General features: G+C 35.4%; 1 protein-coding gene across 4 annotated transcripts in view; it reads left to right on the forward strand.

Moving 5' to 3' along the window:
- The first annotated feature begins 1,515 nt into the window (after positions 1-1,515).
- The window catches only part of SPAG16 (sperm associated antigen 16), a 696,030-nt gene continuing 672,305 nt past the window's right edge, over positions 1,516-25,240 (forward strand). For all 4 annotated transcript variants that reach the window (XR_008553648.1, XM_054700063.1, XM_037523988.2 and 1 more), the window contains exons 1-5: positions 1,516-1,707; positions 11,297-11,343; positions 12,584-12,679; positions 17,464-17,582; positions 21,985-22,122. Coding sequence is in view for 3 of the 4 variants with exons in the window: in XM_054700063.1 (XP_054556038.1) it covers positions 1,581-1,707; positions 11,297-11,343; positions 12,584-12,679; positions 17,464-17,582; positions 21,985-22,122 (527 nt within the window). In the remaining variant the exon portion in view is untranslated. The remainder of the gene's footprint in view (positions 1,708-11,296; positions 11,344-12,583; positions 12,680-17,463; positions 17,583-21,984; positions 22,123-25,240) is intronic.

Here is a 25,240-nt window from a genome sequence, read left to right on the forward strand (position 1 = left end):
ACACATTATATACAAAAACTAGGAAAAAGGAGAGCTGTCGTGACAGACCAAAAAAAAAAAAAAATCAAAGTAAACACTAATTCTTTGGCAAGAACCATCACCACTGCTCTTTCATGCTTAACTGGCTGAGGAGGTAAGGTAAGGTCTTGACTACTCCTATCCATGCTGTTTCTCAGACTTGTGGTTGTAACAAGCAACCATGAAGGATTAGGTAATGCCTCCCTCTTGAACAAAAAAAGAGCTTTCTATTAAAGCAGTGGATTTCTTGTATTTTCAGTCTCTTATAATTGTTCCTTGCATTTAAAGAGGGCACAGGTTCTGTTTGATGCAAGAAGCCAAGGATAAAGATTGGGTTATTAAAATAATAAATACCGGGAATAAATTCTCCAACTCTCTAAATTTGACCCTTGATTATTCTCAGAAACAAATTCTAGTCAAACCATTAAATCTGATAGATAAGTTGTTTCTTAGAATCTGCTGTGTGCCTGGTGAGTTCTTACAGCTTTACTTTGTTTACTCCCTGCAACAACACTTTCATGTAGACAATATTATTGTCTTCATTTTACAAATGAGGAAATTGAGGCCTAGTAGCATTAAATAATTTGCCTAAGGTTTCATAGCCAGTAAGTAGTGGAGCCAGGCTCTAAATGCAGCCTATGGTTCAACACCCAGGCTTTCAATCACTTCTTTAGGAAGTTACTGCAATTTTTGGATAATAAATGGAGCCTTTATAATGAGTTACTGTTGGTATCCAGTTTTCAACAGAAATTTACAATGAAAAAGAATGTGTAAAAAGGGTTCTGTGGATGCTTCTGTTACACCCATACTGTAAGTGTGGAAGTAATTTATTACACATTAACTTAGCTCCCTTTGTACCTCATAGTTCTTAAGAAAGTGGGTTTACTTTGGCAAGAATCAGCACTACAAATACTATTCCAAGTCCTAGTGCATTAAACCAAAGTCAAAACAGACATCCAGATATTTTAATGGGTGACAAGAACAGAACAGACTAAGGTGACCACTCTGGTTCTTTATGGGGATGCATCTGAGGATAGTAGTTCCCTGGGGTCAGTTTCTCAATTATTCTAGTACATTATCTCTCCCTCTAGGCACTGAGGAGCTTCCTCTTTTTCAGTTTTCCCTGGGAAAAGCTCCACACACTTAAATTCGGAGGCTGATGATGGGTATGTCAGAACCAAGAGAAAGGCAATTTAGTGAAGAAAATGAAGTGAGAAAGAAATGATAGGGTTGAAATGATAGGGTCAAAACAAAAGAAAAACCAAGCTGTCTCGGTAAGAAAATGTAAGTAATCCAAGCCAGCTGTTTCTTGCACCCTGTCCACTCTGGGAGCCACTTGCGGAGCTTGCACGGTAACTAGGCAACGACGTTGCCCTGGTAACCTGGGAAGCAACGCCAGGTCTCCAACCTGGAGGGCAGGGACGGGCCGGAACCGGCCTGCTGAGAGGGGTGGGGGGCAGGGCTCTCGCGAGAGCCACTTGGGGTGAACGGCTGGCGTCTTCGGGTTGCCCTTAGGGACGGTGGGCAGCGCTGGGACGGGCACCGGGGCGGGGAGCGTCGTCATGGCTGCTCAGCAGGCAGTGCCCACCTCTCCCCTGCGGGTCCTGGAGGAAGCGCTGGGCATGGGCTTGACCACTGCGGGGGACACCGAGGAAGTGGTGACCGCCGAGGGCGCCTATTACCTGGAGCGTATCCTTCCCATGTTGGGGTTGCGGCCCCGGGTGCGCGTCGAGCGCGCGCTCATCCCACTGAGGGCGCCTCGCAGGGTGCGGCCGCCCCTGGGCCCAGGCTCCTGGGGCACACCTGGAGGTGGTGTTTGCGCCATCACCATCTTCGGGTCGCTGCCCTCTGAAAATTTCCCCTCTGAAGGGTGTTGGGCTGCTCCTTTCCTGTTGGAGGAGTTGGACAAGCTTCAGGAGTCTCGTACTTTGCACAACTCAAACTTTGGATGAAAGTTTTGTGTTAAGGCTGCGCAAATGACCGACTCAACCCTTCTATCTTTTAGTGTTTTTTTTTCCCCCCTAAATAACCGCAAAGCCTTCAGAACAAATTAAATGGGCAGATTCGAGAAAGACTTCTGCTTCGGACCTCATAGAGTCAAAGTTTAGGGTATTCAATCCATGACCCTGTAGATGGTCCAAGTGTCCAGTGCTTAAATTGGTGGCATCAGTTTCTTGGGTAGTTTTAATATTGGCAAATTAATAATTCCCCCCCACTTTTTTTTTTGAGCGGGGTCATGGTGAGCTGGTGAACTGGTAAGACTCTGATCTGTTAGATAAAAACTGAATTGGCGATGAGTGATTATCAGTGGAAGTACCAGAAAAAATGAATAGCCACATACTGATAATTCTGTTCAGTATTTCTTGTAAGCCTTTAGAGCTTCTCTCCTCTGACCATTTAGAGTTATTGTACTGGCGAGATGGGGAGGAGGCCATGAGAAAAAATATATGTCAACTCCTTTTTTTCAAGCAGGTGGGAGAGAGATTTTTTTGGTTTTATTCTTAAAGATATCAAGAAAACTCCAGAATCAGTCTCTGTCTTCTCAAACTGTAATCCCCCCCCCCATAGCTTTAATTGATTAAAGACTTCAGAGATCCAGAAGTTATTTCATTTTGTGGACTTTGGCAAACTGATTAACCTGCCCTGTCTAAGGATCAGTGCTATATGTGCTGCATGGATCTTTGAAAAACCTACTTGAAAAGATCAAAGAAAATATATTTTATTTGATACAAACATGACTTTTATAGGAATATAAGTTTGAATAGTTTGAAATCAATTTGAATGAAACATGTTTTATTGCCTTAAATGAGGTGTTATTGTGTTTTCATAGCACTAACAACTTCTTCAGTAATAATTCATCTTCTAAATTCAAAAACAAGTCAAACAGTAATCTTTAGAAGCTTATCTACATCAAATATAAAGTTATCCATTGTCCTTGCTAGTGAATGGTAATCAGGCATTATATTTTTATCTGCAATAAAAATGATTTCTATAACGTAGTTTAATTGTTGACATGAGACAAACATAAGGTCACTTTTTGCAGACAGCTTTTTGAAAGAAACGGTGGACTACAATATAGCATAACTTTCAGCAGTTAAAATCAGGCTTACTTAATTTTCAGGGAAGTCACTGGCACTACCACAACTGCCAACTTAATCAGTTTGCAAAAAACCTGTTTTGTGAAAACTTCTCTAAATCACTTTATAAATAAAGCAATGCTAACTTTTCATGATTTTATTATCCAGTTTGTAAACAATCTAATCTTTGCTTTTCTTCCATTTCTCTTTGGTTGACTGAGTACTATTTTGGGCTTCAACCAAAGGGTAGTCAGGGGATAACAAACATTTAACCATTCAATTTTCCTACACTTTATGTTCAAGTAAGAGGTATAGTCATGGGAGAGGCTTTAACTCTTAGTTAAAATGAAGTTTGAGGATTACTTTTGGATGCCAATTATCCCATATCCCTGGGCACTCTTAACATGCATAATTAAGAGTTGGCTGTATAATGTTATTTGACATTGTTTCTTAAGGCAATTATGATAGTTGCTGAAGTGAGACTTTCTTGGGTCTTAAGTCATTAGCTCTCAGGTAATTTAATTGAGCGATTGCAGTGGATAAATATAAGTTATAATATGCACAAATGAGTCAGAAATTTGTTCTCTATTTTGCGCATACAGTTAATCACTTCTAATCTACTGCATTTGGTTCTGGACATCCCTTATTTATGTCTGAACATATGCTGATAAAACACTAAACACCAGGCTATCAATATAGAGCAAGACTTTGAAAGTGGTTGCCTCTAATCATCCAGGAAATCACCCCTTTCTTTGTGCTTAAATATGCAAATGTAAAGAACATGAGTAGACTAATGTGGCCCAAACTAGATACAGTCAGAATCCACCACAGGGGATATAACTTCATCAGTAAGTGTACAGTATTCATTTTGACAGTTCAGAGTATGTGTTCAGGAAAAACAATTCTTACCTTGCAATATCCCTCCCCACTGTAATCTAGCTGTAATAGTGTCACCTATTTCTTTTCTAACTAACTTCACAGTGTCATTGCCTTTATGTTTGAAACTTCTGAGAGGTGAAATACAAATATGTATGATACAGCTCTTAACTTACTAAGTTGTCTCCAGAGCTTTAAGAAATCTAGTCAGAAAGTACATGAATCCTCTGGAGAACTCATCTTTCAAAAGATACTTGCAGCATTGTGAAATGTAAGGGTAGATTTTAAATATGTGATCTGCAAAGGGCCAGGTAGATGTCCCCAGAATTTGTAAAGAAGGCTAGTTATGGTTTGTGAATGATGCTTCTGTTAGAAATCAACACTGCTTGGCTGAAGTTTTCATTTCTGGTAGTGATCAGGAACTGCCTATTTATGTGGGCCTGTGCGTATGTGGTAGTGCTGATTCCAGTTGGGGCATGCAGACTGGTATCGGTTGTAGTAAGAAAGCTAATGCTTTGTTAAGATTTTGTTTAAGAGTAACAGAAATCATGGACACTGGCAAGGTGGAGTCCCCAAAATACTATTTTTTTGTCTGCCTCCCTTTGTCTTGTTTCTGTGATCCTCTGTCTTTCAATTATTGTTTAATGCTTATGAGCTTCTTAGATACTAGATACAAGTTTGCTGGCCACTAGATATGTCTCCTCTGCCTCAGCAATAATTGTGAGGGTTGAATCAGTTTAAGTTATCCCTTTGAGGCTAGTCAGCTCAGCATGTAGTTCCAAAATCTGCTATTTCTGAAAATACACAATTCCCGTCTCTAAAATATGGTGATGACACTAAATTGATACCCTAAGAGGCATGATTGTCTTAAATATCATGTATTCAGTACAGTAGCCATGTTCACTGATTTTTAACTTTAATTAAAATTGAACTTTTGTTATTTTTGCTTTTTGTAATTTTCATTCTTATAAACATTTCAATATTTTTTCTATTATAACATGTTATTTTTTGGAGTGTTTATAGTATTAAATGAGAAGGTATTTCTAAAATCCCTCGAAGAATCATTAGGTACTCAAGTAGTCTATTTCTTATAATCATTGGAAAACTGAATTTTTCAGTGACTGCTTTGTTGCACCCTACATATATTTAAATTAAAAGGATAGACAAATGGAATGTAGAATCTATGAAAAGAGGCAAGTGACTAAACCTGAGTGATGAATTTTACATAATGAAAGCCATATGATATTTGGAGAGAAAAAGAAAATGTATTTTGTTCTGTGTCCTCTAGTCTAGGACATAGATTTAATGTACACTCAAGTCATCCAGGAATCTTAAATGAAGATTCTAATTCATTAATTGCAGGTCACTGCTGAGATTCTGCATTGCTGGCATGCCCCCGGTGTTGCTGATGCTGTTGGTGTAAAGACTATAATTAGAGTAGCAAGGTTCTAGACAAATACCTTAACCTCTAACCAGTTTTATTTTCAGAAAAAGGTATAATATGTAAAGCCCATATCTTTGGATCTCCTGACTTAGAAGTTTAAACCACTTTCCAGCATGAGGACTATATGTTTTTTACGTTGAAAGAAAGTTACTTTCCATCTTCTGAGGCAGAAGATGTGCCATAGTTATTTAGGGCAAGGGTGGCCAATACATTTCCACTCTTGGCAATTTTCTTGAATTCTTCTAGCTCCCTGGCATGTGGTGTTAATAAGAATTGTGAGACCTCATGAAGACTCAGTGGGAAAGACTGCAGGAAGCAATCAACAGTGAAGAAAGTGGCAGCCAGCTTGCCAGTTATTTGGCATCTTTGGTTTATATTATTCATTCAATGTGCTTTATGCAAACTGCATTCTTAAGATAGTGAACATGACTGTGTTGTTTGCAGGTTACAGTACTTTTATTTCAATTTGCTAAGTAAATATTCATCACGGAGGATCCAGGCTGGATTTTAGATTGCCTCTGTGAACATTGGTCTGCAGTGATGGCAAAGATTACAGAGCAATTTCTGTCTATAGTAGCTTTGGGAAATCATGTGAAATATAATTAGCTATATGTTTCACTCCATTTCTTTATAAAGATGCTGCTGCTGCAGTGATCGCCACTTCCACAGGAGTGGAAGAGATCACTGTGTGAGGAGCTCTGTGTGCAGCTCAGTTCTGAATAGTGTTTTTTGCTTTCTTCCTGTTGTCCATTTGTAGAACCTTGTTTGTGATGTCATCATACTAACCATCACTTCGAGTTCTGCTCCAGTAGGTCAGCTGAAATCCTCTGAAGACTTGTTGAAGTTGTGTTTTTTATAGTACTGTGATGGATTTAGGCTCCCTAGCAGTTTCAGTATGGGTATATATTGTCCTACACCCAACTCGATCTCTGAGGTCAATTCTGTTGGTTCAGAAACTGTCAGTCATTTCACCCATGATGACAAGTATAGGGAACTGATTCATAATATGCAAATTTTCAAGTCCTGTTAAATTCCTTGCATAGCAAGTGGAGATGTGGAGGGACTGGGCCCTTGGTCCGAGTTGAGACTACCACTTGAGTATAAATAACCTGGCATAGAAGTGGGTGGTGCAGTGGACTGTGTGGCTGCAAACCAGGGAGGAAAAGGAAGCTGCAGATTGTACCATGGTCAAGAGCCAACTAAGCAGGCAGGCAGGCAGAAAGGCAAGAATTGATTTGAGGGAAATAGACAAGAGTGGGGAAAAAAAGAATTTGGAACTGAAGTTCAACAATGCTCTTTGAAGGAATACTAGACAAATAACGGACAGGGAGTTTTGTAAGGGCTCAGAATCAGCTTCGCATTAAGAAACTGAGTGTAAGCCAGGATGTGGTTTATTCTACATTGAAAAAATAGCTTTGCATGAGAACTGTGACTGTCTTAGTTCTCTTGACATTTCCTTGAAAATAGGATCACCTAGGAAATTAGATTACAGATGATGAAGTTGCCTAGTGAAAGTAGAACCTAAGTGTTTTATCTTTCAGGCAATTCTTGATGAATTGTCTAGTTGCACTCTGGCAATATTGCTTCAAAAGCACTGCTTTCCTACCTTTTTCACACCTGGTATTCCATCAGATCCTCATCACTCTGTCTTTCTTACTGTTCCACGATCTAAGGGGATCAATATCTGTATAGTCCACAGTGTTCTTATTATGAGAACCTAAGAGTGTAATTTCTCTCAGGCTTTGAAACCAAAAATTGCTGTACATTTGCTGAGAAACTCATCTATTTTCATTGGATGGACACTGGGTTTTTGTATCTGATTACATTTCCCTCTTTATTCTGACTGCTGGGAAACTTAGAGTGAAATCTGTGACTTATCTTTAATAAAGTTCTTGATACCTTGTGGCATGAACCACATCTTTACCTTGATCTTATGTTTGGTATTTCCTTTTTTCTTCTAATTTCCATATTCATTCATTTTAATATTTTGCACTGTATGCACATTTATAAATGGCCACTGAATCATTTTGGGATTCATTTGTGCTTTTGTCCATGTGTTGCAGGCTAAGTAGCCAGGGAGACAGATGCATTCAAACATACATGCCAAAGTACATTTATTTCTTCAGTAACACTACAACATTACATTTGAACTGGCTTGCTCCTGGGAAGATTTTCTGAGCAAATCATATTGTGGAAGCTAAAAATATCAGTCAAGGAACATGTTGGTTCCTATTTTTATATCTTCTTCCTCACCTTTTGTCTCCCTAAACTTTTGCCCACCATTCATATAACTTTTGCCCTTGTAGTCCTGAGTTCCTTTTATACTACTCCTTCCTCAGTTCTTCGAATTGAGCTATTGAGGTGATTTCATTGAGCTCTTGATAGTACAACACTTGAGACTTGGAAAATAAATATATGAGAGTTCATTACTTAGGATACTGGTAAAAGTTGCATGTTCTTAGTATGCCACTTTTGAAACAGTTTGGTGTTATTAGAAAATCTGTGACCTTTCTATTAAAGAAACCTGTCTTTGCCACTCATAGCTATGTGATGTGGGGCAAATCTTTTAATCCCCCTGAATTTTTTTTAAATTTAGAGATGACTATATCTCCACCATTCAATGTCATATTATTGTTGTGAGAATATTGTTATGCTCCATATGACTGTATTTTTTAAGCTTTATAAATGCATTTACTAGTTATTCAAAGCTGTTGCCTATAATATTTTCTGAGTGCAGTATGCAGTGTTGTTTGATGTTTCCAAAGCTTTGAGGAAGAATCACTCTTTTCCTATATATATTGCCATATTTACCAACCTGGTTTTGATATTTCATCTTCACAATAATCTTCTCAGTCGACTTACTTGAAATATCCTATGATATACAAATTTCAGAATATTTACTTCTTTGTTAAATTTATTGTATGAGTAGCAATGAAGGATGGTATTATTTTACTAGACACTTCAAGACAAGTGACTGCTTGCAGAATCAACTTCTACTAGCTGTCTTGTAGAAGGGGGCATCCTTTTCTATAAAAATGAGGACCTGAATATCTCCTGTAGCTGAACCTCAGGAAATTTTATCTCATTAAGTAAAAATACATAAATCTAGAAAAACCAAAATCTAGAAAAGGAGCAAAATTTAGAATATTGTTTATCTGTTCATCTATAGCATGTTGGGGAACTGGGCCACAAAAGCCTCATAAGAGACTTCCCCCTCCAAAGGTACTCATCTCTTTTCAGAATAGGAAATAATAACAAGTACTTGTATAGCACTCATTCTAAGCCAAACATCATTTGAATTGATTCACAGATGTTAACTCTTTTAATATTCTTGAAACCCTGTAAGGTATTATAGTAACCACCCTCCAGTGTGATGCCCACCAAAGTGATTCCCACCTCCTGATACTCATGTTCTTGTATGGACCCTTTCCATACTCAGTAGGGTGACCTATGTAACCAATAGAATATTGAATAAATGAGTATATGTGACTTTTGAGACTTGACCTTGAAATATATTGTGACTTCTACTTTGTTTTCTTGGCTAGCTTATTTTTGGGGAAGTTAGCCACTATATGAAGATGCTTAAGAAACCTGTGTTAAAGTCCATGTGGGAAGGAATTGAGACCTTTAGGGAGCATCTTAGGAAGTGGATCCTGTTTGCTTAGCTAAGTCTACAGATGACAGCCACCCTGGCTGCCATCTTGACTGAGATGTCATGAGAGATTCCAAAGTATAGTCTTCCAAGTAAGCCTTTTCTTAACCACAGACACTATGCTATGCTTTTTGTTTTTTCAAGCCCAAAGGTTTAGGAAAGTTGTTATGTAGTAATTAAAAAAATATAGATTTTGGTACCTGGAGGTGGTATTTTAATATAAGAACTGCATTAGAATATTGGAGTGACTTTGCGAATGACCATTTAGCAGATGTGAGTACTTTAAGTAGGATATTAGTGAAAGCTGAAATACTTGAACAGATCATTTACTGGTAGAAGCTTGATGGTCTTTAAGGAGCTGCTGGCAAGAAGATTAAAGGAAAGTGAAGCAAATGCTATTAGATAATATTCCATAGTAGTAACTAATATGGGCAGGCACTTCACTCTTTATACTCAATATGGATGAGTTCAAGATTATGGGATGGACTTCAGTTTTGATTCTGTGGTTGTCTAATTCACTTTTCAATAGTTATTTTTTGAACCTGAATTATTTTTCAATATATTATCAGGGACATTTATGTTTAGCAATAAAATACTGGCCTTTTGACTTTTATCTGGCTCCTAAGAACTGGTCAGAACTGAACTAGTCCTAAGCGTCTCCTCAAGTGATAGGGCAAACAGTGAAGTGTCACTGACTATCATGGGTCTGAGTAACAATAATTTATTATCTATCTTTTAGAGGCTTAGTATTATGTGGAAGATGATTGCCAAATATTTACATAGTTCAGAAAACCCATATGAAATAATAAGAGGAAGTAGCATAGCAGAGTGAAACTTGAAATTCTGGGTCTCGTCCTATTGGGTAGGTCTTAAATGTGTAACCTTGTGCCTTTGAGTCCTGACTGTAAAATGGAGATAATCATAGTTTCAGTCTTGTAGATAGGGTGAGGATGAAATGAATTAATACATGTAAAACCCTTAGGACAGTGCCTGTCACCTATCTCCTATTAAGTGCTATGTAAGCATTACCTGTTCTTATAATAAAGAGAAACTATATTCTCAGACAGAATAATAACAGTTTCTTATAACTAGCAGCAGAATGACAGCTAGGCTAATCTCATCTTTGATTTTTGTAAGATTTATGGTGCATTAAAGTATTTAATTTCATACTTTTTAAACTTGGCATATACAAGTCTCTACACTTGAAAAAACCTACCAACTAGCAAAAGAAAATAGTATTACTTGTTTGTGATGATTTCTCCTACTGTGAAATGATATGTTGAAGTTTTCATTTGTTATTAAAATAGCGTGTAATTTTTGAAAGGATTAGCAGTGCTTTTAGAATTTTTATTTGATAATTTCCATTGATATTTTGATGCTTAAATTTTGGTAATTTATGAACTACTGAATTGTTATTTTAATGTAGTTTATATATGCTTAAAATTCAGTTGTCTTTCCTGAGAAGATAATTTTAAAATTGAGATATCTATGAAAAAAAAAAGGTGCAGATTTTAGCAACTTTTATTGAACATATTGAAATGTATTTTTCACTTACATTTAAATATTGCCGTGCTTAATAGTACTGTTAATATAGAAGTCACACTGCATTGTGACACTGACTCAGGAGCTCTGGAAAATTTGGTGTGGTTTTACATAAAATTGAAATTTACTGTCATAGATTTTTTTTTTTTTATTGAACTGTCATCATTTTATATTCTTGTTTTTTTCTTTTTTTCCACAATAAAGGATTTCTGCCCTTGGGTGTGGTCACTATAATGTTCCCATGGCCAAATCATATATACTCCTCCATTGGGTTTCATCCCTTCCTTTTTCTCTGCAATCCCTCTTCCTTCCTCTTTCCTCTCCCCCTCCTGGATGCTTTAGATTTGTCATAGCTTTCTTACTCATAATTTTTTTCTCTTTTTTATTTGTATTTTATTATGCATGTTTTTCTCTTTTTAGAATCAGTTGGAAAAAGATAGAAATATGTATTTTTCATGAGTTTGGCCTGCAAAGAAAATAATTTTAAATAAGAATTAAAATATTTTGTTTTAAACATTGTATTTGTAAACTGTATAAGGAGAAAAAAAATTTAAAGAGATTACATTGCATATTTTTACCAACTTGGTGGTGAGATGGATCTAATACTGTATTTTCAGATCAAATTGATTTTAAAAATAATTGTTTTATTCTGTATAGTTTGAAATTAAAACTTGACAAGATATTCAGAGGTCACAATAACTGAAGCATCTGAAGATGATTATGAATATGAAGAGGTAATTTGTTCATTTTAGGCATTTTGTAAATTCATTACAATTGTACTTGTGAAATATTCATTTTATTTTGTTTTTTGTGTTTTACCCCTTGAGAGATGGCTGATTTTTTCATTGAATTCAGGTAATATCAGTTGGTTATGAGTGCGGAGTAAAAGTTCTTTTTAAGAGTTTATGTTTGTTAATCATCTGGCTCTTTTGATTTTCCTGTTAATTGCCCTACAGCATCTGCTCCTTATTACCTGCCCTGTGGATCCATACTACAGACTGACCTCCCTGTCTAGCAGGCATTCCCTGTTACCCAATTGGCTTTCGGTAGGGTTTCCCAGATTGCCACTACTGAGCTGGAGCTCAGATCCTGTTTCCTTCCAGTTTAATTGCACTTATGTCTAACATGGTTACTGTTCAAACCTTTCCTTTAATTCATTGTTCTGATGGAACCTGTCATTACTCCTGAGACTTGGAGGAGCATAGTGTCATTTTTAGATAACAGAAGCTGCAAATGAAACTGTAGAAGGAGGCCTGGCAATTTGTGGCCAGACAAGTAAGAGAAAGGACTAAGATAGACTTTTTATTATCATTGAGGGTAAAATGGAGATTGTCTGTACCACTTGAAACTACTGAATGAGTTGGCAATGTAAAGCTTTAAAACTACAACCAAGATGAAAATGCATACATTGTGCAAAAATGAAAAATGATGTAAAACTGTATAAAATTAAAAAAAAAAACAACTGCATGACCATAGGAAGCATGCAGTAAGTGTTAACTCTCACTAGTATGATTAGGTTTGATTGCATTTTACAAAAGGTTTAACATTCAGGCGGGAGTTTTGTTTTCTTTAGTTTTTTTTTTAAATAAACTAGAGATTTATAGTTGCTGGTAGTTATAAAAAAATTAATGGTGGATAAAATCTGGATGGGGAGAGAATGGTGGCATTTAGATGACCTAACTTTATTTTTTCAGCAGAGTTGTTAGACATTTGTCATTTTAGATAAAAGCAGTTGCCCATAAGCTAATCTTGAGTTTATTAGAAGTGACATTGATGTTTGCAAGGAAGTCAGAAAGCTACTTGGCTTTTGGTTTTTCATTTTTCGTAGATCTTCAGTGTGACATTGTGTCTTACACAAAGTGAATTTCTTTGCATCTTTGTTTTGTGAAGAAAAATTATTTCTCAAATGAAAAAAGGTATTTTTATATTCTTGCTTACTCTTCCCAAACTTCTTTTTTTTTCCCTGCGATTTAGATACCAGATGACAATTTTAGCATTCCAGAAGGTGAAGAAGATTTGGTAAAAGCATTTCAGATGGTCCAAGAGCAGGCTGCAGATACTCAAATTTTGGTGAGAATTTTGAATACAGCCATTTAGCAGTGATACCTTTTATTTGAAAATGTGACTCATTTAAATTTTAAGTACTTCACCTTACTATATGCAGCCTTATCACCTGCTGTCTTTTCACTCCTATTTATTTATCCTTCATTTTTAAGTAAGTAGTTGTATTTATTCTTCTTTCCATTGTCATTTTAACATCCTGGTTACTCTTGCATTACTTGCAATAATGACACCTTTTCTTAGAAGTCTGCCTGACCTATTAAACCGAGGATTTGCAGTGATCATGTACATGGTATAATGCACAGATTCTATAATTTGTTTTCAAGTATTTAATTTTTTTTTCTTATAGAATTTTTTTTTTTATTTTTTAAAGATTTATTTATTTATGCATACAGGAGCTGGGGTACAGGCCAGAGATGCGGGGAGGTGAGAGGATTCACCAGAGACAGAGTGGGGAACAGAACAGGCAGACTGACTGAAATACACTGCTAAGGGGAGCAGTGGGCGAGACAGGAGAGGTCTGCTGTGCCATGTGGGTATCTCCTTGGCTGGCCGGGGATCGAAATCGTGCTGCAGAGGCTGCGGATTGCTTCATAGTGCTGTGCTTAACCCTTGCGCCGCCAGGGAGGCCCACTTATGGAAGTTTTTAACCCACAGGGAGTGGTTACCATCTTAATTTTTTTTTTTTTGTGAGGCTTATGAAGTAATTTCATTAAGGAATATGGTAGGGAATACTTGCTGATTATAATATCATCAAGTAAAATTGTATAAAACTGATGACATTCCTTTAAAATTGAAAACTCAAAAATTGATGATAGCATAAAATATATTATTTTTAATATTTTTAATTGAGGTAGTGTTGGTTTACAATACTGTATATGATTCAGGGGTACAGCTTCACACCTATGCAAATATTCATTGCCATACCACTCCCACCATCAAATCATCCATAATCATCCACCATAGTCCATTGTACCCCCTCCCACTTTGTTCTCCACCCTCCACCCTCTGGTAGGTTCAGTTCTACAAAATGTAGAATTTTTTAAAAAAAGATTTATGTATTTATGCATACAAGAACTGGGGTATAGGCCAGAGGGATGGGGGGTGGTGGTGGTGAGAGAATTCACCAGAGACAGAGGTGGGGAACAGAATAAGCGGATCCACTGAAATACACTGCTGAGGGGAGCAGTGGGCCAGACAAGAGAGGTCTGCTGTGCCACGTGGGCTAGCTCACTGGCTGGCAATAGAAACTTGTGCCACAATGGCTGTGGCTTGCCTTATAGTGCTGTGATTTAGCCCTTTGTACTAACAGGGAGGCCCCCAAGATGTAGCATTTTAAAAGAGGTGACTCATTTTTTAATGGATACATATCAGTCACCTGATATCATCTGATATCATCAGTTACCTGCCTATCATCTTCCTCTTGCTATACATCATTAAGTTAAGAAGGATTTAAAAAATAATGTATACGCCACTCATTCATATTGATTTTTGGTAAAGTAGTTATGCCTAACACATAACTTGGCACATAGCAAACACTAAATGAATAACAGCTGAGTAAGTGAATGTGTAAATGAATCGCTGAATGAAAAAATTATGATCCAAGCTAATTAGTGTGTTGTATCATCCTAGAAGGTAAATCAAAAGGTGAATTCAAGGTCAATTGGGGTGAGAAATGCAGTATAGTAGCTGTCATATCTACTGAACCAAATATCAGCAATTTTTCTCATCAGTTTCTTAAAAAAAAACTGTCTCTTATAATCTTCCAAGAATTAACTTTTATGTTTGTTATATTTATAACTGGTTGACTGTCATTTAATTTTTTTGTATCTGTGTCTTGAATTCTTTATAGAAACAGTGCTAAGCAGAAAATTCAGAAAAGTTGCCCTTAAGCTTTTAAAATTAAATATGAATTCATTTTATGATAAGAATATCAACTACCTCTTTCTATTTTTTTAATTTCTAGATTATCTTATCTTCAAATACTAGCTTTGTTTTTTGCCATGGGCTTTCTGTTTTAAAACATCTTATATTGCTTATGAAAGCAGTTTCCACTTGTTATGATCTTACTACATCTTTTTATAAACAAGATATATTTTCTTCTATGTTAGAGGATTCCGTAGTCACTACCTAATGAGGACTTTCAACATTTTCATTAAAATTTGCAAGTATAAGGCCATCATACTATTAGGAAAATTGGATATAGTTGAAGTAATTGACAAATAGTTAAAATTAGTTGATGTAGCTGAAATAATTGAAAAGCTGGAAGTTGGAAATAATGTAAATACTTGTTAAGAATTTACCAAAGACTATTGTAAAGTTGATATTTAAATAAATTCTCACTACTTTCTTTAAAACTTGGTGATATAGTTGAAAAAAATGAGAACACTTTAAATTGTGTGTTTGATAGAATATAATTATCCTTAACAGATATAGTGGTCCTGCACTCTGAAATAAAACATGGTTTCATTATATTGAAAATGATTATTGAAAAACAATTAAGATCAGAAGAGGTATTAATCTGTAACAATGGTATAGTTTGGTTATACTATAAGGTTTCTTAAATTTGAAGCCCTTTTTTTGTAAGGTAGGGCTGTATGGATATAAGTAGGGCTACATTTCATTTTGTATGGATATAAGTAGGGCTACAAAGACATACACACATATACAGATACATTCCTAGGAATTATTTGTATATAATTTCATTTAAAAAAGGTGCCTGCATTTATGTTGGATTTTCCCCTCTAAGCTAAACTTTCTAATTAGTATTAGTTTATACTAATATATACTTAATATATATTTCCTTGCCATTTCTTGGTTAACTTTTCTGTGTATGATATGTAACCTGTTGTACTACATAGAAAATACCAGGTTAGAGAGGAGATGTAGGGAAAAAAAGTCCACTCCTTAGTTTCTGTAGATAAAAATAGATTGCTTATCCAAGGGTCAGTAGGTTTACTAAGTTCTTGCCAATGAGAATGAAATGAATGCATTCTGGAGACAATGATGCTGTTGATATTTTTAAGAATCTGCCCATTACTTGATTTACTTTAAATGCTGATTTATGTGATATGGTAGTTTTTATAGGTATCCTAGTTTTATATCTCATTTGGTGAAATATCTCCATTTTTCTAGTTTTTGTTTATAAACTTATTCTCTCAAGGATCATATAGTAAATGCTTGAGGCTTTGAGAACCATATGGTCTCTGTTGCAACTACTCAACTGTTGTAGTGCAAAAGCAGCCATAGACAGTATATTAACAATGGACATGACTGTTCTTATAACCTTGATTTACCATTGATTTATTTGATAGACTTTACTTCCATATGAAATAGTGCAAAGCCCTTCACCATATATTATTTTTCCATAGTATTTATCAAAATCAAGCCACTACACTCATACATATTTCTCTTAACAGTGATATTTATTAAAAAATTTAAATGTCCTTCTATTTTAAACTTTTTAAAATGTGTTATATTCTCTGGAGTGGGTAAGCTAACCTCCTCAGTATCCAGTCTAATCACACTACTGTCTTGGGGCCTTTGTACTTGCCTATGCTATATTTGTAAAAAAATTTGTATAAAACGATTGGTATAAAAATGGAAATAAATGAAAAAATCAGTATTGTGGAAAGTAAAGAGTTTTTTTAATATACACACTTTTTTCCCCACCACCATTTCCCACCACCTCCACTTCCCTCTTAACCTCAGATCTCTCAGGTGTTTATTGAAGTCCAGTGTTTTTTTTTTTAACATTTATTTATTTATTTATACAAGAACCAGGGTACAGGCCAGAGGCGCGGGAGGGCCAGAGACAGAGTGGGGAACAGAACAGGCAGACTGATGAAATATACTGCTGAGTGGAGCAGCGGGCGAGACAGGAGAGGTCTGCTCGCCATGTGGGACCCTTGCCGGCTGGCCTGGATCAAACCAGCGCTGCAGAGGCTGTGGACAACCTCACAGTGTGGTGCTCAACCGCCTGCGCCACCAGGGGAGGCCCGATGTCCAGTTTTTTTTTTTTTTTTAAGTATTTACATGACTGCTCTGTATGTATGTCTGTCTGTTATGTGTATGTCCAGGATTTGTTTGTATCATTTTGACTTATAGTACTACACATAATTCTCAAACTCCCTCAATTTTGTTGAAAATGACTGCCTTTCACCCTTCTTTATGGCTGCATAATACTCCATAGTGTGGTTATACAATGTCTTCCTGATCCAGTTCTTCAGAAATGGGCATTTCGACTGCTTCCATGTCTGAGTTGTTGTAAATAATCTATGAGCATTGTGGAACCTGTGGATTGTTGTCTCAGTTGTTTAATATTTTTTGATTTTTGTGCCAAGAGTAGAATTACTGGGTCATATGGTATTGCCAGTTCTAATGTTTTAAGCTAAATCCAGATTGTTTCCTTTCTGGTTTCACCAGTTTACACTCCCACCAACAGTTAATAGAATTCGTTTTTCACTGTATCCTCTCCAACACTTGTGCTATTGTAATGGGCATGAACCGGGGTACAGGTTCTACTTCTTCTTTAGACTTATACTCAGATGCCACTTTGTCAATGAAATCCTCCTACACCATCCTACTATCATAGCAGCTCAATTCCATACACATATTTACTCTATATCTGTCTCCTTTCATAATAGGACCAAATCGTGTCTTTTTCCATCACTACTTTATCTATACACGCCTCATTGATGAATTCCTGAAACTTATATAATGTTATTATTCAATTTATCCATCACTATTGGTTGTCTTCAAAATAAATATATAATTATACACTTAAATTTCAGGAGCAGAAAACAGTTCTACCTTCAAAGCCTGCAGTACCTGAAGTAATAGAGGACTTTCTCTGCAATTTCCTGATCAAAATGGGAATGACCAGAACTCTTGATTGCTTTCATTCTGAATGGTAAACAATTTTTCAGATAAGTAGTTTTCTAGAAATGCTAGCTTTTAAAATGTACACTTTGAACCATCTTAAAAGTCTTTGAAGTGATTCAGCATATGCAAAATGGGTGAAATAGATAAAAACCTTTCCCATTCCTACCACTGAATTCACAGACCACACACACACAAAAAGAGATACACCTATACAAACATAAAAATAGGATCTTGAATTCAAAGAAATTTTTATTAAACATCTTTTCTAAATATTCAAATTTAGGTGATTTTTTAAAAATCAAGAATATAGAAAATGTCCTAGAGTTTTATAATACTAAGCTATTTTGTGAAATAGTTTCCTTATGTATTTTGAGTAACTATTAAGGTTATTATTTCCTGTCTTAGGCATCCTACTGAAAGCATTTCTTTGCTTGTTTTGCTCATAATAGATTGACCTGCCTTTCTCTACTCACATGGCTAATTGATTCTTTTCAACAAATACTCTTTTATTTAATAGTAAGTAGGATTACATTTTCAAATGATACCTAAGTACAAGTTTATCTTGTTATGATTGAAATTTTATTAACTTACTTGCTGAGAAAATCTGCAAGCTTACTGTAGTCCTTTGTACACTACTTAGTAATAGCATCAGACACATTTCCATAGTCTTAACATTCCTTAAAGAAATGTTACAAGTAATTTGATATGTAAATATGTTTGATCTTTAAAATCCACTGCATATTATGTAGATAATTATTTATATGATATAGAAAGATGTTTATAGTGTTTATGGGCTATATTCTGTTTTATTATTTTTTTATTTTAAAAGATTTATTTATGCATACAAGACCTGGGGTACAGGCCAGAGATGTGAGGGTGCTGTGAGACGATTCACCAGACACAGAGTGGAGAGCAGAACAGGCAAATTGACTGACTAACTGAAGTACACTGTTGAGGGGAGCAGTGGGTGAGACAGGAGAGGTGTGCTTCGCCATGTGGGTTGTTCCCTGGCTGGCCGGGGATTGTACTTGTGCTGTGGATTGCTTCATAGTGCGGTGCTTAATCCCTTGTACTGTCAGGGAGGCCTTGCATTCTAATTTTAAGTATAAGGGCAGTTTGTAATTTCTACTACTTCAATAATGATGTAATTTTTATTTTCTGCTTAAAAAAATTCTAATGAGATCATGCACAGGGGAGAAATCAGTTTCATTACAGTAAATGATATGCCTAAATTAATAAATTTAATGGGTAGAGTCATGTTTTCATTGATGTAGTTTAGGAAAAAGAACAAATTTGAAAGTAGAAAAATATTACTATTTCTATTAAGTTTGGAAATTGTGTTAATGGTTTTTATGAAAATGTCTGACAAATAATTATGAATGCCGTGTAAAATATGCTTTCGTAAGCACAAACAGGTGATTAATTTACAGTTCCAATGAAATGGAAGATTAATGTGTTTTAAATACCTTTTTTCTTTCTAGAATATGTGTTAATCCCTGTAGTGCTTACATGTTTGACCTGTCTAAAGTGTGAAACCATCACCTTGGTGAAATCTGGAACCTTGTAATCTCTTAATAATTACTCATTTTTTGCCATATCTTTTTAGATTTAGCATTTTTTAAAATTATATTTTTAATTTGAACATTGGGCTCACATTTTTGCTCTTCTATAGTGAATCTGTTCTACTCACCCTCCACCGAACTCCCCTGTCAATGCCCGCTTTGCTCCCTCCTTCACCAATTTCTCCCTCCCTTATGTTCCCTCAGGTAACCCTTAAGTTCCTTCACCCAGTACAAGATTTAGCAGTTTGAATTGAGATGAATTGAGATGAAATGTCAGGAAGCTGTAGCAGTATTGGTATTAAACGAACCCTAACCAAATTTACCATTTAGCATAGTATTACAACTGTGAAATAAAATTTGCTTGAATTATCTATTTATTATATGGGCTTAGTAATTCTGTGGTTCAAATAATTTTACCCTTATTTCAGCCCCAGTTTGTAATGAGGTTACATTGTATTGGATATTTTTATTTCAAAAGAACCATTTTTGACTTTCATAAGAAACCTTTACCTTTTATGTATAATAGGACGATAGGAATATTAAATACATAATTTATATAATTTTTATTATGAAGAAAAGCATATATATAATTTCTGAGAATTCATTTATTCTTAGAAAAGGTGACAAAGCAAGCTTTCTTCATTCTTAGTTTTTAAACAAATCTAACAACAAAACAACCCCCACCCCAGCCAAAACATTTGGTCAACAAAATTCATCTGATGTGTTTTTAATCCTCAAACAGGAAATTCAGTAAATCTTTTAAATTTTGGATCAGCAAACAGAGCCTCAGGCCAAAATCTGTCCTGTCTCCTGTTTTTTTTTTTTTTGTAAAAAAAATTATTTTGGAACCTAGCCACGACCTTTCTCTTAGGTATTGTCGAAGATTGCTTTCATGCTATAACAGCAAATCTAGTCACAGTGTAGACATATGACCTGCAAAGCTTGTTTTGCAAATTCTAATATATTTATTTTTGGCTGTTTACTAATAAAGATTATATATATTATATATGTATATATTTGTATATACACATATATATAGGTGAATATAGTTGGAATTTTTTCTGTGAACTCAAGAAGTCTCCACTGTAGGTTTAGTTAATAATTTTTTTATCTCCATTTTGAAAGTACATTGAAGGAGACAATTAAAGAAGGGGTTAAAATGAAGAGAATGTGTTCTCTTTAAACACTTCCACTAGTGCTTGTGTCGTCTCCTTTCTTTCCCTGCACCATTTTGCAGGCTAATACTTCAGTCTTCAATCACTACTTTTATCTTCTCTTCTGAGATAAGTATGAGCCACTTTTTAAATATGGATAAAATAATGAATTATGACTAAATGGTTGTCTATTTGGTGTTTTATAAATTGTGCTAAATATTACTTAATATTGATTCCATTATCTCAACCTTCTGAATATGCTGTGGAAGTTCGCTTGTTTCTTTTATATCAGATAAGATGCATCACATAGAACATCTGGCTATTAAGTATAATATATTAATAAAGTTAGGACTTCTGATGTAAGATATTGATAATTAAAGATTAGCTCATCTGTATCTTGCCTCTAAATGCTAGCTTTGTAGGGAGTTCTTTTTTTAATAAATTTATTACTCAAAAAGTTTTTCTATGCTTGGGTTTTTTATTTGGTTTTATGAATTACTGTGTATAATGATTAAAATTATTGCAATCTCGAAATGATTCTCTGATGTTTCTTATTTCACGGAGAAAATAGAAAAGCAGTTCCATGACTCCTGCTTCCTTCTCTACCAGCCTGTTGCCTCTCTTTTCAGACATTTTCCTTCCCTCTCATACAAAGATGCAGCTCTACAGTCATTTAATGTCAAACTGCCTTTTGTGTATTACATCCAAGCTCTTCTCACCTGCTCAAGGACATTGCTTTTCTAACTGTTCCTTATCTGTCCTGCACTGCATTTCCCCCCCTCCCAGTTTGCTAAATTATTCCTGTGAACAGACAGACATACAATAGTATGTAAGCTCCAGATATCCCAGGTATACTTTTTGCTCTTTTTTTCTTCATGCTAAGTACTTCTTTGTCTCAGGTTTTTACATTAATTTTTTCATCAACTACAATGGTGCTCTCTCAGCTGTCTACATACCTTAGTCCATCATTTCCTTCAGGTCTCTGCTTAAATATCACTTTGTGAGTCAGATGTTCTTTGGCCACCCAGTCACTCTATCTCCATCTCTAAAAAAGCATCCTTCTAGCCTGCTTTATTTTACTTCAGAGAACATATCTCCATGCATTCTAAAATGGAAATGCCATTGGACAGAGATTTGGACCAACATTTTGTTAATTGCATCAATGTCTAGATTAGTGCCTGGAACATAGGAGATGTTTAGTTATATTTTATAGACCAGGATAATATTAGGACCTAGCAATTTGTGAATATTTTATTATAAGTATATGCTATGAATGTTGACATTTTTATTTATAAAAGTAATATTGTGACTAGTTAATGTAAACATTCCCTAAGACTTAACTTTTTTTTTTTTTAAGATTTTTTTATTTATACAAGCACTGGGTACAGTCAGAAGTGCAGGAGGGTGAGAGAATTCACTAGAGCCATAGCGGGGAACAGAACAGGCAGACTGACGAAATACACATGGCTGAGGGGAGTGGTGGGCATGGCAGGAGAGGTCTGTCGTGCCATGTGGGACCCTCACCAGCGGTAGGGGATTGAACCAGCGCTGCAGAGGCCTGCGGGCAGCTTTGCAGCCCAGTGCTCAACCGCTGCGCCACCAGGGGAGGCCCAAGACTTAACTTTTTGAATTGTATATAAATTAGGCCACTGTAGTTGACAGGAACAACATAAAGCTTTTACTTATTTATATATTTTTAAAAATTTTATCCTAGGTATGAGTTAGTACAGAAAGGAGTATCTGAAGTTAAAGATGCTGGGAATGTTCCAGATGTCTACACCCAGAATATGCTTTTAGAAAATGAGAACAAAAATTTGAAGAAAGAGTTGAAGCACTACAAACAGGCAGCTGAGTATGTTATTATTTTTTTAAATGACATATTTTCCTGTTTATTTTGGACTAACTAAGGTTTGAATGAAGCTAACGTGAATGGTGGTTAACGAATCAAAATTTTATTTAGAGAACTGAAATATTTAAATTCGAAGGATTATGAAAGTCTTCATTGGCAAATTAGTTGAACAGATGACCAGAACTCACACACTTATAATTCACCAAGTGTGGTTTCAGGGGTTGTGTAGTAGACGGTTAGTTTCTTACACAATATTCACTTCCTTATGCAATTTTATAACTTTTTATGTTTTGTAAAATCTTCTCCTGTGAGGATAAGTTAATTTCTGAAATAATAGAATTGTAGAAAGCAGAGAGGAAGCAAGGAGTTAGTATATTCCTCGTAGAGGAATTTCAGTATTTGAAAACTCCCCAAAGGAGACTCTTATTTTGTAATTTCCGAGCATGAATTTATACACAGAGGAGAAACAACAGTAAGAAGCCAAATCTCTGTGGATCATTCGTTCTTTCTAAAATTAATGGGAGACTTGCAATTTTCAGTGAACAAATTTAGATAAAGAGTGTATTCTGGCAAAGACAACTTTGTGAATGTGTTGAATTGATGTGGGTCTATTCATCTAAGACAAGGTTAGATGAAAAATCAGTGCTTAGATATGGAGATGAGACAGTGCATGCTTAGTTCATTAATATGTATTAAGCACATTTAAAGGGGAGATTTCTCCATTTAAAAATCAAATTAAAGTAAAAATTAAATTAGCAGAACTACCATATAGGAATATTTTTAAGATCTTTTTAAAAGTTTAATCCAAGGACAAGTCTTTTAATTGTAGAAGTGAAGAAGACATTTAAAATAAACTCCTACTTGTAAAAGATGGTAATATCTAAAAGATAATTTGTATGGTCATTTATTTAGTTCTTATATGCATATAGAAATACTTTTGCAAGTTATACAAATTTCATATGACCTATGTGTGTAGTATTTGGCATTTTACATTCTAGATAGAAATGTATGATGACCCACAGAATAGCACATTACAAGAACCTGGGTTCTATGTTCTGAGTTCATTTCTCTGAGTGGTTTGCGCTGTGGGCCGTGATGCTCACTGTGACTTTGCATAAACACCTAATGGCTGCTCTGGGAATTGGGCACAGCAAGTCTTTTAGAGTGCTGTCTGGCATATTGTTCCAGTTCCTGATCTCCTTTGAATTTTTTGAATTTGCTAATTTTCTTTTGAATAGATACAGCCTCTTTGTACAATGAGTTTTGCTCCAGTGACATTAAATAATCATTGTTGATTAATAGTTATTGATTGAATACTATATTTTATTTTTTTTAAAGATTTATTTTCATTTATACAAGAACTGGGGTACAGTCCAGATGCACGGGAGGGTGAGAGGATTCACCAGAAACAGAGCGGGTAACCGAACGGGCAGACTGACAAAATACACTGCTGAGGGGAGCAGCGGGTGAGACAAGAGAGGTCTGCTCACCATGTGGGTTGCGCTGAGGCCAGTGGGGATCACACCGGCACTGCAGAGGCTGTGGACAGCTTCAGAGCGCTGCACTCAACCACCTGTGCCACTAGGGAGGCCTGAATACTATATTTTAAAACTATCATTAAAATCATATAAATCATATCCAGGCAGATTATTAACTTAATGTTATAGTAAACCATAATTAAAACATATGACTCAAATTTGTCTCTTATTTATGTTTACTAAAATAACATTACTACTTATGAAAATTATTACATTTACTGAAATGTAGCTTTAATTTTTTTAACCTTTTTAAAAAATTTTTTTGAGGTAATAGTGTTTTATAGCACTGTGATACAGAGGTAGAGTAACATACCTCTTCAGATGTATGTATAGTTCTAGTTTCACTGACTTACAGTTATCTCTCAACTTAATCTCATGTGTTGTAATTTAAATTTTAACAAAAATTAGAAAAGAAAAATTATTTATTGGCTGCAGTCTACTTACATGGAAAATTTTCAGGAAAGTGGCTTGACCAATAGTAGATGCCTAATATCTGTTTTGTTGAATGAATATTTAGCCAATGTGCTTTCACAACACCTTTTGGCAAGGTGTATGGTTTTCAGTTTGACTTATAAGGATATTTTCCCATAGAAATTAGTAATGAACATGGGATTCCCTTCATGGAATTTAACCTAAGACTTTCCTTTATAGAATTAAAGCTATTTCTTGAAACAATGTTAGTGTAGATATTAATACCATTCTAATAGTTAATATTTAAATGCATAGAGTCAGGATACAAATATGTTGTATGTTGTTTTCTATCATATTGGTAGCATTTAATGATGTGGTAGTAAGAATCAGGGAAATCATATAGATATAAGCTAAATAATTTCGTAGGAGAAATTTTCCCTGGCAATAATACTGAACTAAAAGTTCAAATACCTTGCTTCCAATATTCTGCTGCTTATTAACTCAGTTTTCTTATTGTTAAACTGAGAGTAATTATAGTTAATATTATTAACTCCTAGGGAGTGATATGATAATTAAATGATACAATCTATGTTAAAGAGCTGTATAAATCACAAAGTGCTTTGAAAATGTCAGCTATTATTATCAAGGGCTCTAAAGGCTGTCTTCCCGCAATTTTGAAAAATCATCACGTTATTAATATTTTTGAAATTCAACAATGATGAAGCATGAAGGAATAAATGAAAGAGAAAAATCTTTTACTCTAAAATATCATTGGAATTGCTATAATCAAAGCAAGAATTAACTTACCTGTTGTGTGCATTGCAAATTTTAGAACAGAGGCTTTCCCTATACTTGCTACAAATTTAGATTTTCTTCTAAAATACAAAGTTTGGGAAATAATTGTTTGGAAAATTTTGTATAGATTTTTAAAAAGATTTGTTTATGCACACAAGAGCCAGGGTACGGGCCAGAGGTGTGTTGGGGTGAGAGGATTCACCAGAGACAGGGTGGAGAGCAGAACAGGCAGATCTACTAAAAATATACTGCTGAGGGGAGCAGTGGACAAGACAGGAGAGGTCTGCTGTGCCATGTGGGTCACCTCCCTGGCTGGGGATTGAACTTGTGCTGCAATGGCTGTGGATAGCTTTATAGTGCTGTGCCTTAACTGTCAC

This window comes from Talpa occidentalis, unplaced genomic scaffold, assembly GCF_014898055.3.
Source record: "Talpa occidentalis isolate TD23 unplaced genomic scaffold, MPIMG_talOcc4v2.1 talOcc4.3, whole genome shotgun sequence".
Classification (NCBI taxonomy): domain Eukaryota; kingdom Metazoa; phylum Chordata; class Mammalia; order Eulipotyphla; family Talpidae; genus Talpa; species Talpa occidentalis.